The sequence below is a fragment of the Gopherus flavomarginatus genome, chromosome 14, assembly GCF_025201925.1.
Source record: "Gopherus flavomarginatus isolate rGopFla2 chromosome 14, rGopFla2.mat.asm, whole genome shotgun sequence".
Classification (NCBI taxonomy): domain Eukaryota; kingdom Metazoa; phylum Chordata; order Testudines; family Testudinidae; genus Gopherus; species Gopherus flavomarginatus.
This window is the reverse complement of record NC_066630.1, coordinates 503,762-520,105: the sequence shown is the minus strand read 5'-3', so window position 1 is coordinate 520,105 and position 16,344 is coordinate 503,762. Positions and strand designations below refer to the sequence as shown.

The window sequence follows — 16,344 nt, the reverse complement described above, 5'->3', positions numbered from 1 at the left end:
GTTTCCAACATATGGTTCCATTTGTACAAGGCTAGAAAGAGTACAACTGCCTCTGAAGAGAAGACGCTGGACAGAAAGAGAGCTGAATGTAGAGTAGTTCTGTAGCAAGAATAGCCCTCACTACATTGTAATCCAAACTGTTACACAGGAGTTTCTAGTTGAGGAGTTCTAGAAAAATACAAAATCCACAGAAAAGTTTCAGAAGCCATAAGGAATAAATGTTTAAAGTGGCTTGTTTTTGGAGATCAGGAGGAAGGCAGTAGGAGAGAAGATGAGTGGAGAAGAAATGTGTACAGAACTTTTGGCTTTTCTGTGGGCTTGTTTAATTTGTGAATTAAGCAAAAGATGTCTAAAAATGAATTTAATAAATTTACTATTAGTTAAAAGATATGGAGTTGCAGTGCAAAGACCAAGGCCTTGTCTACACTGCCACTTACAGTACTGAAACTTTTTTCGCTCAGGGGTGTGAAAAAACACCCCCCGAGCGATGCGAGTTTCAGCGCTGTAAAGTGGCAATATAGATAGTGCTAGGAGAGCTCTCTCCCAGCGCTGGAGCCGCAACTACACAACCACCTTAAAGCGCGTTGGCTGTGTTGACATAGTCAAAGTCTCATGGATAAATAAATAGTAGCTTTGTTTATAACTAAAGTGCCCTTCAGAATGCCCTCCTTTGACAATTCTGTGATTCCGCTTTTTTGGGGCAGGAAGTTTGGAGAGTGTGATACAATCACAAATCCCGCCCAGGACATAGTAAATGTCAGATGACATCCGTTTGAAGATTGTTGCTGTATTTCATAACTGAACAAAAATGAGAAGTATCTTCATAGCTTATCCAACATCTGTCTAAAGACTATCTAGCCATTCTTGGATTGCTGGCTTTTTTAACAGTAGTTTTCCTGCTCGCATCATAACCACAACAAACCAGAAAGTAATCTTTAGATTTTGTCCATTGCCTCTTAGTGTGACTGTTATGTTTATAACAGCATTAACAAACTATACTTAAAGTGTTAATGTTATGAAGGTTGCCTTTGAAACTTTAATTCAGCCCCCTTGTACGTATGCATTTTAGGGCTGGTCGACACTGAAAATTTACATTGGCATAGCTATGTCTGTCAGGAGTGTGAAAAATCCACACCTCCGAGAGATGTAGTTATGCTGACCTAACCCCTGATGTAGACCATGGTAGGTCAACAGAAGAATTAGGTAGACAGTGGTAGATTGATGTAGCTACAGCCTCGTGGGAAGGTGGATTACCTATGCAGAGGGGCAAACCCCTCCTGTTGGCGTAGGTAATGTCTACAGCAATGGTCTCCAATCTTTTTTTATGCACAAGATAACTTTTTGAATTTAAGATCAACTCGGGATATACCTCTCTCCTTCCCCGAGGCCCCTTCCTGCTCACTCCATTCCCCCCTTCCTGCTCACTCCATTCCCCCCTTCCTCTGTCGCTTGCTTCCCCCCCCATTTTCACTGGGCTGGGGCAAGGGGTTGGGGTATGGAAGGGGGTACACGCTCTGGGCTAGGGCTGAGGGGTTTGGAATGTGTGTGGGTGGGTGCCATGCTGAGCCTGGTGCAGGGGGCTGGGGTGCAGTAGGGAGGGCTGCAAGCTGTTGGAGGGAGTTTGGGTGCAGGGGTCATATGGTTACACTACACCTAATCTCATAGAATCCACTGGACATTTCATGAGTTTTACTTTTTATTAGTGTAATTTGTGGTTTAAAGATCCAAAATCCTTCAGGGATTGTCATATCAGTGTAACATTCTCAACTGTGGGGTGTGCATTGGCTGAGCCTGGGACGGGGTTGGGGAGCAGGAGTGAAGGGTGCAAGCTCTAGAGGGAGTTTGGCTGCAGGAGGGGGTGAGGGATGTGCAGGATGGGGATCTAGGCTGGGGCGAGGATTGGGATGTGGGAGGGGATGAGGGGTGTGGGCTCTGGGAGGGAGGCGCTTACCACGGCGGCTCCCAGTCGGTGGCGCAGCGGGGCTGAGGCAGGCTGCTTGCTTGCCATGGCCCCATGCTGCCCCCAGAAGCGGCTGGCTGCTGGCATGTCTCTGGGCCCCCTGGGGGGATGGGGGCAATGGGTCTGTGCTGCCTGCACCTGCAAGCGCCGCCTCTGCAGCTCCCATTGGCCAGGGAGCTGTGGGGACAGTGCTGGGGGCGGGGGCAGCACATGGAGCTGCCTCCTCCTGCCACCAGGGGCCACAGACATGTGCCAGCAGCCAGCCGCTTCTGGGAGTGACATGAGGCCAGGGCAGGTACGCTGCCTGTCTCAGCCCCGCTGCGCATTCGTACTTTTAGTGGCCAGAGATCACGATGGACTGGAAGATGCTCCAGGATCAGCCAGTTGAAGCAAGGGACTGCAGGAAGAGAGAGGATGGTTTTACATTTAAAGCAGTTGAAATACCACCCAGGAGAACTGAGTTCTATCACTGGCTCTAGTGTAGGCATGCTATGTGATACTGGGCATGTTACTGAAAGCAGTGTTTTGGCAGGTATCTGGGTGTTCCTCATCTTCTGGGTGCCCATCTTGAGTCAGCTGGGCTCTGATGTTCTGAGTACTCACAACTGCAACTGAATTAATTGGGAGCTTTGGATGCTCAGTGTGTGTGGTCCCTGGAGCAGTGATTTTCAAATTGTGGGTCTCGACTCAGAACTGGGTCGTGGAATGGAAGGGACTGGGTTGCGGTGGTTCTGGCCAGCACCACTGACCTGGCCTTTAAAAGTCCTGTCGGCGGTGCTGCCCAGCTAAGGCAGGCTAGTCCCTACCTGTTCCGTCACCATGCTGAGCCCCAGAAGCAGCCAGCAGGGGGGCCATGGGGCTTCGTGCACTGCACCCATGCTCCCTGTGCACTGACTCTGCTGGGGTGTGGGGGGGTCTGCGGGCGAGAGCTTGTGCTTCTCCAGCTAGGAGCCGAACCCTCCATAATCCATAGGGCAAGGAGGAAAACACTCTTCCATACCGAAAGCTGAGAAGGCTATGAAGTTTCCTTTTGTTGTGGAGGTTTTACACGTGCATTTCTTTTTCTCCCCTCTCCCAGAGGATGCCAGCCCCCATCAGACTGCGGGAGCTGATCCGGACCATCCGGACAGCACGAACCCAAGCAGAAGAGCGTGAAATGATTCAGAAAGAATGTGCTGCCATCCGGTCATCCTTCAGAGAAGAGGATAATACATACCGCTGCCGGAATGTGGCAAAACTACTGTACATGCACATGTTGGGTTATCCTGCGCATTTTGGACAGGTAGGGTTGGCTGGAACTTAGCTCCAATTCCTGTTGTCTTCTGTTAAGGATGACTTAGTAGCTTTTGGAGTCTGTCTGGGTTTGTTTTCTTCTGAATCTGGGCAAGTTTGTTCTGCCCATGTTACTGGTATACATTCTAATTGTAATCTGTCCATCCTTAATTAAGGCTTGTATAAAAATTGTCCTGAATTTCATGACAATGTCCAGCCTGCGGTACTGTCTGGTAACTGGGTATGATGATTGCTGTGTTCTGTGGAAAGGAAACGTGGGAATTTCCAGACTGGATCAGACCAGTAGTCCATCTAGCCCAATATTTTCTCTGATGCTGGCAAGTGCTAGTGGAAGGGATATGAAACCCCATAATCAACAAATAGGCACTGATCTGCTTATATAGGAAGTTTCGTCATAAACCGAGGCGGGCAGTGGGTGGTTTGTGCTCTGAAACAGAAATACTGTTACGCTTTTGTTCTGGCTAATGTGACTGAGAGAATATTTTATTAACCATATACATGTCTAATTCATTTTTTAATTATCCTAAAGTCTTGCCTTCTGTCTTGTGGCAGAGAGTTCCACTGGTTAATTATGGGCTGGATGGGGGTGTGATGTGTAAGAGAGAGAACGGAAGGGAGAGGTTCTTGTTCTACAGAACACTTCTGGTTGGAGTTGTTGGTTAATCATTGTGACAAATCATCTTCATGCCATAAAACTTCCTGTTGTTTGTAGCTCTGCCTAGGCCTCTAATGCTTGCAGAGGCTTTCCTGGCATAATTACATTTCTAAAACCCAGGCATATTGGTGGAACCCTTGAGGCTGCTTCGTGTCTCTGGTGTAAATTCATCCTTGATCAAATTTGCAAACACACCATGTGGCTGGTACAGTAAATATGTTCAAGCAGAACCAAATTCCAGAATGCCTTGATGTTAGACAAGTTGGAGGCTGCAGGAGTGAGGTCAGACTGTTCTAGTAAACATAAAATTATCCATCCTGTAACTGGTAGTTCATTTCCTCTTCCAGGATAGAGGGATGTATCAAGCAGTTGTAGCCATTGTATCAGAACAAGTTTATTTACATCTTGTCCCATTCATACCCTCCTGATATTGCTACCGCATGTAACCAAACGCTTTGGTTAAACTGTGAAATTGATTGCCAAGGGAGTTCATTCAAGCTGAGAACTTAACAAGATTCAATAAGGGGTTGGATATCTCTATAGGTATCAAGAATATCCAGAGTTATAATTAATGAGAAATTTTGAAAGGGATATTAAGCTTTATTGGGCTCAATGCAGCAGTAACTAGATGAAATTCTCTGGCCTGTAATATGCAGGAAGTCAGACTAAATGATCTTATGGTCCATTCTGATGTTAAAACCTATTAACCTTGTGGTTCAGCGCTTAAGCCAATTTCTAACTATAAGAAACCAGGATAGGATCTATGTAGGAGGAAGCAAAGAAGGCAACTCTCTGGTGTGTGTGTGTGTGTGTGTGTGTGTGTGCGCGCGTGTGCTCGACCTCCTGCTTTGCCGCAGACCACGCCCCCACTCCACCCCTTTCCCCTTGGGCCCACGTCTTCCTGCCCCATTCCACTCCCTCCCCCAAGTGTGCCCTGCCCTCGCTCCTCTCCCTCCCCCACCCCCACCCTCAGTGCTTCCTGAATACCACAGCTGAGGCACAGGTGGGGTGTGCTGGGAGGGAGATGCTAATTGGCAGGGCCACTGGCGAGTGGGAGGCGCTGATCGGGGAGGCTGCCACTGGGTGCTGATGCGGGGAAGGTTACTGCCTATTGTGGAGTTCTTCCACCTTCCTCTGAAGCATGTGGTTCTGGTCACGATCTGACAGAGGGTAAAGGACTAAATGAATCTTGGGTCTGAGCCGGTGTGGCAATTCTTATGTCCCTGTGGTTGCCACAGGAAAATGGTGGGGCCAATAAGCTGAGAGGAGAGATTTCCACATGAGGCTCTCAGGGTCAGTAATAGGCAAAGCTTTGACCACTCTGCTCTTTAGAGAACTGGGAGTTACGTTACAAAATGCTGGCTCTATGAAGGTGGTGTTCTCCACTCTTTGGCCTTGAGATGGCAAGTGAAGAGTGCTCCTGCTTTGTGTCAGGATCAGGGAACTGCTTAAGAAATGTACTGCCCAGCAGTGGAATCCTCTTTGATAGGAGTTCAAGACTTTAGCATCCCAGGATAGGAAGTTATTAGCGTGCAGAGAGAAAAGTCATACAAGGAGAAAATGAGTGGTCTTGTGAAGGCCTGGGTTTGACTTAGACTGCAGTTCCCCTCGCTCAGTCCCCAGATGTGATCACGTTCCTGGCATCATCAGCTTGAGGTTTGGGGGACTTGGAGCTGGAGGGGGTAGCCAAAAAAAGAGACTAACATGGAAAAGGTGCCAGAGAAGGTGAAGGGCAGAACTGCTTCCTTCAAAGCCTACCTGCGTGTCTTGCTTTGCTGACATACCAATTAGAAAAGGAAAGCAGAATCTGTATTATCCATTTCATTTTGAGGAAAGACATGCTGGTGTCAAAGTTTCTTCCATTCACTAGATCTGATGAGAGCTTCAGCCTGGTTATGTTACTGAATAGAGCTTTGCATGAAGCCAGTTTGTGTTTACATGACACTGGAGCTCACCAGCTATTTCTCAAGATGAATTTTAACAATCAGATATTTCACATACACACGTCTGGAATTAAATCTCTTTTGTGATTACTTCATTGTGCCTTTAGAGCTGGTTCCCAAAGAGGGAAGACTTGAGCTGTTCCCCCCCCCCATCTCTCTACATAATATTAAATTTAATATCCCTGTGGCAGGAAAAACAGCACAGCGGCCAAACACTGTAGCATTTAATTTCAGAAAGGGGCACTACACAAAAGTGAGGAGGTTAGTTCAACAGAAATTAAAGGGTACAGCGCCAAAAGTGAAATCTCTGCAAGCTGCATGGAAACTTTTTAAAGACGCCATAATAGAGGCTCAACTTAAAGGTATACCCCAAATTAAAAAACATAGTAAGAGAATCAAAAAAGAGGCATCTTGGCTAAACAACAAAGTAAAAGAAGCAATGAGAGGCAAAAAGGCACCCTTTAAAAAGTGGAAGTTAAATCCTATTGAGGAAAATAGAAAGGAGCATAAACACTGGCAAATGAAGTGTAAAAATACAGTTAGGAAGGCCAAAAAAGAATTTGAGGAACAGTTAGCCAAATACTCGAAGTAATAGCAATTTTTTTTAAGTACATCTGAAGCAGGAAGCCTGCTAAACAGCCAGTGGGGCCACTGGACGATTGAGGTGCTGAAGGAGCACTCAAGGACGATAAAGCCATTGCAGAGAAACTAAATGAATTCTTTGCATTGGTCTTCACAGCTGAGGATGTGAGGGAGATTCCCAAACCTGAGCCATTCTTTTTAGGTGACAGAGCTGAGGAACTGTCCCAGATTGAGGTATCATTAGAGGAGGTTTTGGAACAAATTGATAAATTAAACAGCAATAAGTCACCAGGACAAGATGATATTCACCCAAGAGTTCTGAAAGAATTCAAATGTGAATGTGCAGAACTAACAACTGTAGTCTGTAACCTATCGTTTAAATCAGTTTCTATACCAGATGACTGGAGGATAGTTAATGTGATGCCAGTTTTTAAAAAGGGCTACAGAGGTGATCCCTGCAATTACAGGCCTGTAAACCTGACTTCAGTACCAGGCAAATTGGTTGCAACTATAATAAAGAACAATATTGTCAGACATATTGATGAACATAATTTGTTGAGGAAGACTCAACATGGTTTTAGTAAAGGGAAATCATGCCTCACCAATCTACTAGAATTCTTTGAGGGGGTTAACAAGCATGTGGACCAAGGGGATCCAATGGATATAGTATACTTAGATTTTCAGAAAGTCTTTGACAAGGTCCCTCACCAAAGGCTCTTAAGCAAAGTAAGCTGCCACGGGATAAAAGGGAATGTCCTCTCATGGATTAGTAACTAGTTAAAAGATAGGAAACAAAGGGCAGTTATAACTGGTCAGTTTTCAGAATCAAGAGAGGTAAATAGTGGTGTTCCCTAGGGGTCTGTACTGGGACCAGTCCTATTCAACATATTCATAAATGATCTAGAAAATGGGGTAAATAGTGAGGTGTCAAAATTTGCAGATGATACAAAATTACTAAAAATAGTTAAAACCCAGGCAGACTGCAAAGAGCTACAAAAGGATCTCTCAAAACTGGTTGACGGGGCAACAAAATGTCAGATTAAATTTAATGTTGATAAATGCAAAGTAATTCTCATTGGAAAGCATAATTCCAACTATACATATAAAATGATGGAGTCTAAATTGGCTGTTACCACTCAAGAAAAAGATCTTGGAATCATTGATAGTTCTCTGAAAACATCCACTCAGTGTGCAGCGGCAGTCAAAAAAGCGAACAAAATGCTGGGAATAATTAAGAAAGGGATAGATAATAGGACAGAAAATATCATGTTGCCTCTATATAAATCTGCAGTATGGCCGCATCTTGAACACTGTGTGCAGATGTGGTCGCCCCATCTCAAAAAAGATATATATTGGAATTGGAAGAGGTTCAGAAAAAGGCAACAAAAATGAATAGGGGTATAGAACAGCTTCCATATGAGGAGAGATTAATAACACTGGGACTTTTCATCTTGGAAAAGAGATGGCTAAGGGGAGATATGATTGAGGTATATAAAATCATGACTGGTGTAGGGAAAGTAGTTAAAGAAGTGGTGTTTACTACTTCTCATAACACACGGACTGGAGGTCACCAAATTAAATTAATAGGTAGCAGGTTTAAAACAAATAAAAGGAAGTATTTCTTCACACAGTGCACAGTCAACCTGTGGAACTCCTTGCCAGAGGATGTTGTGAAGGCCAAGACCATAACAGGGTTCAAAAGAGAACTAGACAAATTAATGGAGGATAGGTCCACCAATGGCTGTTAGCCAGGATGGGCAGGAATGGTGTCCCTAACCTGTTTGCCAGAAGCTGGGAATGAGTGACAGGGGATGGATCACTTGATGATTGCATGTTCTGTTCATTCCCTCTGGGCACCTGGCAATGGCCACTGTCGGAGGACAGGATACTGTGCTGGATGGACCTTTGGTCTGACCCAGTAGGGCCAATCTTATGTTCTTATTGTTGGTTCTCAAACTGTGATTCATGTCTCTTGGAACTCTGCAGCGTTTTTCCTGTGGGGGTTTCACAAGAAAGCATTTTGAGAACTTTGCAGGATTGGGAAGTTGCGAGAGAAGAGTCCATGGAGGGATCACTCTCTTGTGAAGAATCAGCAGAATGAGAGAACTGGAAATCCAGTGCCCTGCATCTTATTTCTGGACAACCTCGTTCAAACTCACACGTTCAGTTACTTTTTTTAACTTCTGCTAGTGGCTCCCAGTCTCTGTTCAGTCTTGCATCTCTCGACTGTTTTCTCGTCCTGGATTTTCCATCAGTTCCATCTCAGTGATGCAAATTGAGCTAATTTCTGCCCGCAAACTCTTACCTTCTCAATCATTGTAAATTCTACTGTCCCTCCTGTAACCCTTGTTCGAGAGCATGTTGTCATATTTGTCATCTTCCACACATCCAGGTTGCCATGGTCAGAAATTGTGGTGGGGGTTGTTAGTCCTAGTGGTTGGAGCTGGAGCAGTCAGGCCTAGTGGTTGGAGCTGGAATTTGGAGTCCAGGGTGGAGTTGAAGCAAGGCTGGAGCAGGGCTGGGAGCAGGGCTGAAGCAGGGGCAAGGTTGGAGCAGGCTAAGGCTTGAGGAGCCTGATGCTACTCTTAGGCGGAAGCAAGTTCTAAGTCTTGATGTGATGCTGAGCAGACTGAACTGCTGTTCCTCATGGGAGGTTTATGTACGTAGTCTGTAGTCACAAGACCCGTTCCTGGCTTGTGAATTGGTTGGAGCCTAGCACAGGAGTGACTCATCACCTTACATTAATCCCTCCTTGATGCACTTCCCCAATGTCTTTTGACCCGGCTTGCTGGGGTGCAATCGATGTAATTCATGAAGGAGGATGGGTGTGTGTATGTTACTGGCAAGTTTCCAAAAAGTCAGCTGGTCCATGCACTTCCCAGTCCACGAGGTACATCAGTCGTCTTCTGAGGAGCCCAGAGTCCAAGATCTGTCTTACCACATATTCTTCCTGCCCCCAAACCAAGATGGGGCATGGACATGCTTTTGTACAACTCAGAAAATATTTCTTTAACAAAGAAGCATGCAATACTGGATGTATCTTCATGTTACGGGGTAGCTGGAGCTTGAAGGCCTCTGGGTTAATCTGTTGAATGTTCTGGAATGGGCCAAAGTAACGGTGGTCTAATTTCCTTGAGGGTTGGAAGATGTCCAACTGTTGAGTTGAGAGCCATACTCTATCTCTGACTGCTATGGGAGTATGGTCCTGTCAATGAAAGTCAGCATATTTTTGTAGTTCTCCTTAGCCAAGATTAAGTGTGATTTTAATTCTTCTTGAATGCAGTGGAGGTGTTGAACCAAATTGGAGGCTGGTGGTACAGATGGATGAAATAGGGGGCGGAAGCCATAATTGGAATAGAAGGGATTTTGGCTGGTTGATTTGTGATCAGAATTATTGTAAGTGAACTTGGCGAACATCAGGAACCGGACCTGGCTATCTTGATGGTAGAAAGATATTGTTCTAGAATTTGGCTTACCTGTTCAGTTTGTCCATTTGTCTGGAGGTAGTAGGCAGAGCAAATGCATGGGGTAATTTTCAGGTGTTTGAACAATTCTCTCCAAAAGTGGGAGATAAACTGTGGCCAACAATTGTATGTAATGTCAGTTGGTAACTTGTGGAACTTGAAGATGTGGTCAAAAAATAAGTGAGCATCGCTTTTGCAGTGTGGATCTTCTGACAAGGCACAAAATGCACCATTTTGGTGAGGAGGTCGATGACTATCAGTATAGCTGTGCAGGCCTGAGAAGTGGGGAGGTCAGTGATAAAGTCCATCAAGATAGAGGCCCAGAGTTGGGATGGGGTTGGAAGCGGAATCAGGAGGTTTGGCATGGGGGAACTTCATCTGGCAACACACCTCCCAGGAAGCTGTGTAAGATTTGATGAGGGAGAATAGTTTTGGCCAAAAGTAGCAGATCATCAGCTTTGCTGTCTTCCAGTACCCAAAGTGACTTGCCAGAGGGGGATAGTGGCCTAGCTGGAGTAGTCTCTTGGTGACATAAAGGCAGTCCTTCAAGCAGAGTTCCTTGTTTTTGACCAAGAAGTTTGAATCAGAATTGGCTGACATCCATGTCACTGCAAGCAGATCATTGGGCAATGTGGACTTCACAATAGCCAAAAGGTTGTTTATGTCCAGCACATTTATAAAATAGCAGGGCTTCAATACAGTGGCAGGTTTGGGACGGTTATTTCCCTTATCAGGTTTGCCATTTTGGGTACTGGGTTGGTAGGGTAGGGTGAAGTTAAATTTAGAGAAGAGGAGGGACCAATGTATCTGACATTGGTTGAGAGTTGTGGGCTTTTGGAAATGTTCCAGGTTTTTATGGTCTGTGAATACCTGGACTGGAAAGCATACACCTTCTAGGTGGTGACATGACTCCTGAAATGCAGCCTTGTTGGCTAATAACACGTTATCATAGATTTCATAATTTTGTTTCTTGGGTGTCAGCTTCCTAGAATACAAGAAACAATGGAGGAGGTCGTTCAAGGGTCCATGATGCTGAGATAATACAGCCCCAATCATGTAACTGGAGGCATCTGTTTCAACGACAAAGGGTTTAGATGGATCCAGGTGTACTAGGATGAGGGCAGAAGTAAATGCTTTCTTCACCTGATCAAAACCCATTTGGGTTTTTGGAGTCCAGCTGAAAGCAGACTTCTTTCATAGCAACTGAGTAAGTGGAAATACCAATTGTGAGATAACTTGGATGAATCATCTAGAGAAGCTGGCAAGCACTAAGAAGCATTGAACATCGCAGATGTACTTGGGGATTGCCCAACTCAAAACTGCAGAGATCTTGTTCGCATCCAAACATATTCCGCTGGGAGAGATGCAATGTTCCCTCTAATTTTTTCCATCCATGTGTGGAATACATTTAGTTATGTGCACTGAGGTAATGTGCAGGTGTGCACCACCAGTAGAAACAAAAAACCTAGATATAATATATGTTTTTAAAAAGTTACATAGGGATAATTATTCCAGCCAGGAGAGGTTAGACATTTTAAAACTCACTAGTCAAAGACTTAAATTTTAGTGTAAGACAGAAGTAAAAATTATGAAATGCATTGACCAGTCAAAACCCTAAAATAACACACTTTGAAAGAATAAAATTAGAGACTATATGTGCATGGCAGGAAATACCAAGAAGTAATAACAATAACACAAGTATGTGTTGGGAAGTGAGTGTGAAAGACTGTGTGTGTATGTGTGACAGACAGACACACGCACAGACTGTGTGCTGGCTGCTGGGGAAGTGTCTGAGCGATGCCATGCACTGACTCTTTTGAGGCACTCACTGAAAGTTCTCCTGCTCCTGAGGTCTGTCCCTCTGCCCCTGCGCTGGGGAGATGAGGGAAGTCGGAGACCATGCACTGTTTCTTTAAGGCACTCACTCACTCATCACCCGGAAGGCTCGTTCAGATCTCGGACCACAGCGGCTCTCTCCTGCTCCCAGTCCTGAGCCCTGTCCCCTCTCCCCTGCTCTGCAGATGTGGGATTTCAGGGGCAGGGGAAAGGGGTGACGACAGCACCTCCCCTCTCCCCTCCACTCTGCACAGCTAGCAGGAGGGTCTCGGGAGCAACTGCAGGAGCAATGTGGCTGCAAAGAGGGTGACGAGGGGCACTTGAACACATGCTGCCTGATGTGCGTGGCTCTGCTAATTAATTAGCATAGACGAAACATAGAGATGGTATACCTAGGGTTGTCGATTAATCGCAGTTAACTCGTGATTAACTAAAGAAAATTAATTGTGATTAATTGCAGTTTTAATTGCACTGTTAAACAATAGAATACCAATTGAAATTTATTAAATATTTTGGATGTTTTTCTGCATTTTCATATGGTATTCTGTTGTAATTGAAACCAAAGTGTGTGGTGTTTTTTATTACAAATATTTGCACTGTAAAAATGATAAACAAAAGAAATCGTATTTCTCAGTTCACCTCATACAAGTACTATAGTGCAATCTTTGTCCTGAAAGTGCAACTTACAATGTAGATTTTTTTTTGTTACATACCCGTGCTCAAAAACAAAACGAAGTCCACTCAGTGCTACTTCTTCAGCCAATTGCTAAGAGAAACAAGTTTGTTTACATTTATAGGCACTAATACTGCCCTCTTCTTATTTACAAAGTCACCAGAAAGTGATAACAGGCATTTATTTGCATGATACTTTTGTAGCCAGCATTGCAAGGTATTTACATGCTAGATATGCTAAACATTTGTATGCCCCTTCATGCTTGGGCCGCCATTCCAGAGGACATGCTTCCATGCTGATGATGCTTGTTAAAAAATAATGCGTTAATTAAATTTGTGACTGAACTCCTTCGGGAAGATTGTATATCCTCTGCTCTGTTTTACCGGCATTCTGCCATATACTGCATTTTACAGTCTTGGATGATGACCCAGCACATGTTGTTTGTTTTAAGAATGCTTCCACTTCAGATTTCACAAAATGCAAAGAAGGTACCAATGTGCAATTTCTAAAGATAGCCACAGCACTCGACCCAAGCTTTAAGAATCTGAAGTGCCTTCCAAAATCTGAGAGGAACGAGGTATGCAGCATGCTTTCAGAAGTTGTAAAAAAGCAACACTCCAATGGAGAAACTACAGGACCTAAACCACCAAAAAAAAAAAAAAATCAACCTCCTGCTTTTGGCATCTGACTCAGATAATGAAAATGAACATGTGTCGGTCCGAACTGCTTTGGATTGTTATTGAGCAGAACCCGTCATCAGCATGGACACATCCTCTGGAATGGTGGTTGAAGCATGAAAGGAAATATGAATCTTTAGTGCGTCTGTCAAGTAAATATCTTGCGACATCGGCTACAGCAGTGCCATGAGAAAGCAGGTGACATTGTAAACAAGATCAGGCAGCATTATCTCCTGCAAACGTGAACAAACTTGTCTGTCTGAGCGACTGGCTGAACAAGAAGTAGGACTGAGTGGACTTGCAGGCTCTGAAATTTTATATTTTATTTTTCAATGCAGTTTTTGTACATAATTCTACATTTGTAAGTTCAACTTTCATGATAAAAAGATTGCACTACAGTACTTGTATTAGGTGAATTAAAAATACTATTTTTTTTAAAGTGCAAATATTTGTAATCAAACATAAATATAAAGTGAGCACTGTACACTTTGTTGTAACTGAAATCAATATATTTGAAAATGTAGAAAACATCCAAAATATTTAAATAATGGTATTCTGTTATTGTTTAACAGTGCGATTAATCGTGATTAATTTTTTTAATTGCTTGACAGCCCTAGGTATAACCCAAGAAGTCCACAGTGGTGCAATCAAATTCACATTTCTCAAGTTTCCCATGCAGACCGTGTGCTTGGAGATGTTCACGTAGTAACTGTTTGGTTCTCTTAAAAACAAAAAAACAAGGATGTCTAGATAGATTATGATAAACTGGTTCAGAACATCTCTGAAGATATCATTGACCACATGCTGGAATGTGGCAGGGGCATTAGAGAGACCAAAAGGCATGACAAGGTATTCAAAATATCAATACCAGGTACGAAAAGCTGTTTTCCATTCATCGCCCTCTCGGATGTGGACTAGGTTATAGGTGCCACATAGGTCGAGTTTAATGAAAATTTTAGCTGGGCTGACTATAGCGGTTCATTGATCAATGGGAAAGGATATTTATTTTTGATAGTGATACTGGTCAGCACTTGATAGTCTATGCAGAGGTGCAGGGTGCGCTATATATGTACCCTGGCAGGAGATGTAGAATAATGGATAAAACTGTTTGCTCGATTTTCCTCAAGCTACTCCTATAGGGACCAGACTTCTCATGCTCTCTAGGACATGCATGGATTGTGGAGGGAGAGCCAGCGAATGCCAAGCACAGTTGGGAACTGGGGTGAGCCAATCAGATTAAATTGCAGGGCTTCCTGGTGGTCTTGAATTACAGTTCAGAGAGGTGCAGTCTCATGGATGACAGGGTCTGAGGACAGCAAACTGCCATCAATTGTCTCCTCCAAGTTGGGGGCAAACATCCGTTGCATTGGTAGGTGGTTAGTTTTAGCAAATCCAGTGTCCATGAAATTGCTGGAAGCTCCAGAGTCTATCGGAGCAAGCTGGGTGCAGCTCACCTCAGATGTAGAGAGGAACCAAAGTCAAAGCTGCACTTGAAGGTGGGATTGGCCATTGTCCTTGGCGGTTAGGATACACAAGGTAGCAGAGGAGTTCTGTTTGGGGAACCCAATCCTGTCATTCTGTCTGGTTGTATTCCCTCTAAGGAGGCTGAACCTGCCCATTTTCCCAGACCAGTCCTGAGACAGGACTTGAGGGGACACTTGGTGGCAAAGTGGCCTCGTTCCCCACAGAACAGGCAGAGGTCATTCAGATGACAATATTCCTTCTCTCGATCTGAGAGGCGCTGTCTTGTCAGGTCTACCTGCGTTTATTCGGGTCCAGCAATTGCCCATGCGTGTGGCAGGAATGGGACAAGACTAGGCAGGGACCGAGTGTGTACCTTCCTTTTTTCTTGGCATAACTCAAATGGTTTTCAATTTGGATACATAGCACTGCTGCCATACATTAAGCTGTGGAGGTATCAAACCGGGCCAGTTTGTCTTTAATCTCATCGTTCAGGCCTAGATAGAAATGATAAATCTGTGCTGCTTCGTTCCGGGTCATGTCCGAGACCAGATGACAGAAGTGGATGGCATAGGCCGCAACAGGACGGGGGCCTTGTTTGAGTGAATGCAGGGCAACTTTGGTGGAGCGGGCACAGTGTGGGTCATAAAACATGAGTGAAAGGACACGAATGAATTCATCAGAGTCATTGAGACTCGGGTCTCCTTGTCCAATCCAGTGCTTTGCCTGTCAGCAGGCTGATGATAATTCCTACCTTGGTCTGGTTGTTTGGGTACACCAGTGGGCCCAACAGGAACAGCAGGGGACATTGACTGAGGAACCCCCGAAATGTCTGACGGTTCCCGTCAAATTTCTCCGATAGTGGGATCTTTGGGCCTAGACTTTGGGCTGTTGTGTCTGATGGCATGAGGGGGCCTGGGACTGCTGGGACCTGCCAACATAAGAAGGCATTTTTGCATTGTAGCTAGGCCACTTGATTCTGGAGACCTTGAACTAGTTCTGCCATATCAGTGGCAGGATTGCCTGGAGACTTCATTTTAATAGTAGGGGATACCTGCTGGCATAGGAGACCCATCTTGGCCACTGAGCCCGACTGAGTCTGCTCAGATTATCAGAACTGGAATGGAGATGGTCAGGCCTAGTGGTTGGAGCTGGAATCAGGAGTCCAGGGCAGAGTTGGAGTGAAGCTGGAGCAGGAGCAGAGCTGGGGAATGACTAGGTACAGGGAGAGAATAAGAGCAAGGCTGGAGTAGAACTAGGAGCAGGGATGGAGCAGGCAAAGGCTTGAGAAGTCTATTGGCACTGTCAGGCCGTTCCAAACCCTGGAGTGACATTGAGCAAACTAAAGACATGTCTATACTACAAAATGAAGTCAAAGTACAGCCACCACAGTAGCTAAAGTGACATTTCACATCCGCACTGTGCTGCTTCTGTTGGCAGTGCGTGTCCTCATCCGGAGCGCTTCCATTGATGTAACTGTGTGGGGCATTGCGGGATGCGGGCAGTGGGGCTCCAGCTATTAGCCCTGTGCAGGGATGACAAACAGGTGATGTAAGTAACGGTCGCCCTGCTACATCGACCGAAGTGCTACGCCTCTCTTGGAGGTGGCATTGTGTCGATGTAGTGGGTGACTTACATCAGTGGGAGCTACATTTTACAGAATTAGGTCGACATAAGCTCCAACCTAATTCGGTAGTGTAGACCAGGCCTGAGTTGCTGTTCCTCCTATGAGGTTTATATATACCTGGTCGGGGAACCACAAACCAGTTCCTGCTTGTTGATTGGCTGGAACATAACTAC

At 44.9% G+C, this 16,344-nt stretch overlaps 2 protein-coding genes across 3 annotated transcripts in view; one reads left to right on the top strand and one right to left on the bottom strand.

Annotated features, from left to right (window-relative positions):
- Positions 1 to 16,344, bottom strand: part of IST1 (IST1 factor associated with ESCRT-III) — a 578,781-nt gene that overhangs the window by 108,980 nt on the left and 453,457 nt on the right. The window lies entirely within an intron of this gene.
- AP1G1 (adaptor related protein complex 1 subunit gamma 1) overlaps positions 1 to 16,344 on the top strand; it is a 99,054-nt gene that overhangs the window by 21,512 nt on the left and 61,198 nt on the right. Inside the window, exon 2 of one of the 2 annotated variants that reach the window (XM_050922907.1) lies at positions 3,039 to 3,242. In XM_050922907.1, coding sequence (XP_050778864.1) covers positions 3,042 to 3,242 — 201 coding nt within the window. In that variant the 5' untranslated portion in view covers positions 3,039 to 3,041. Of the gene's footprint in view, positions 1 to 3,038; positions 3,243 to 16,344 lie in introns of those variants that run through there. The other variant, XM_050922908.1, reaches the window with a different exon arrangement.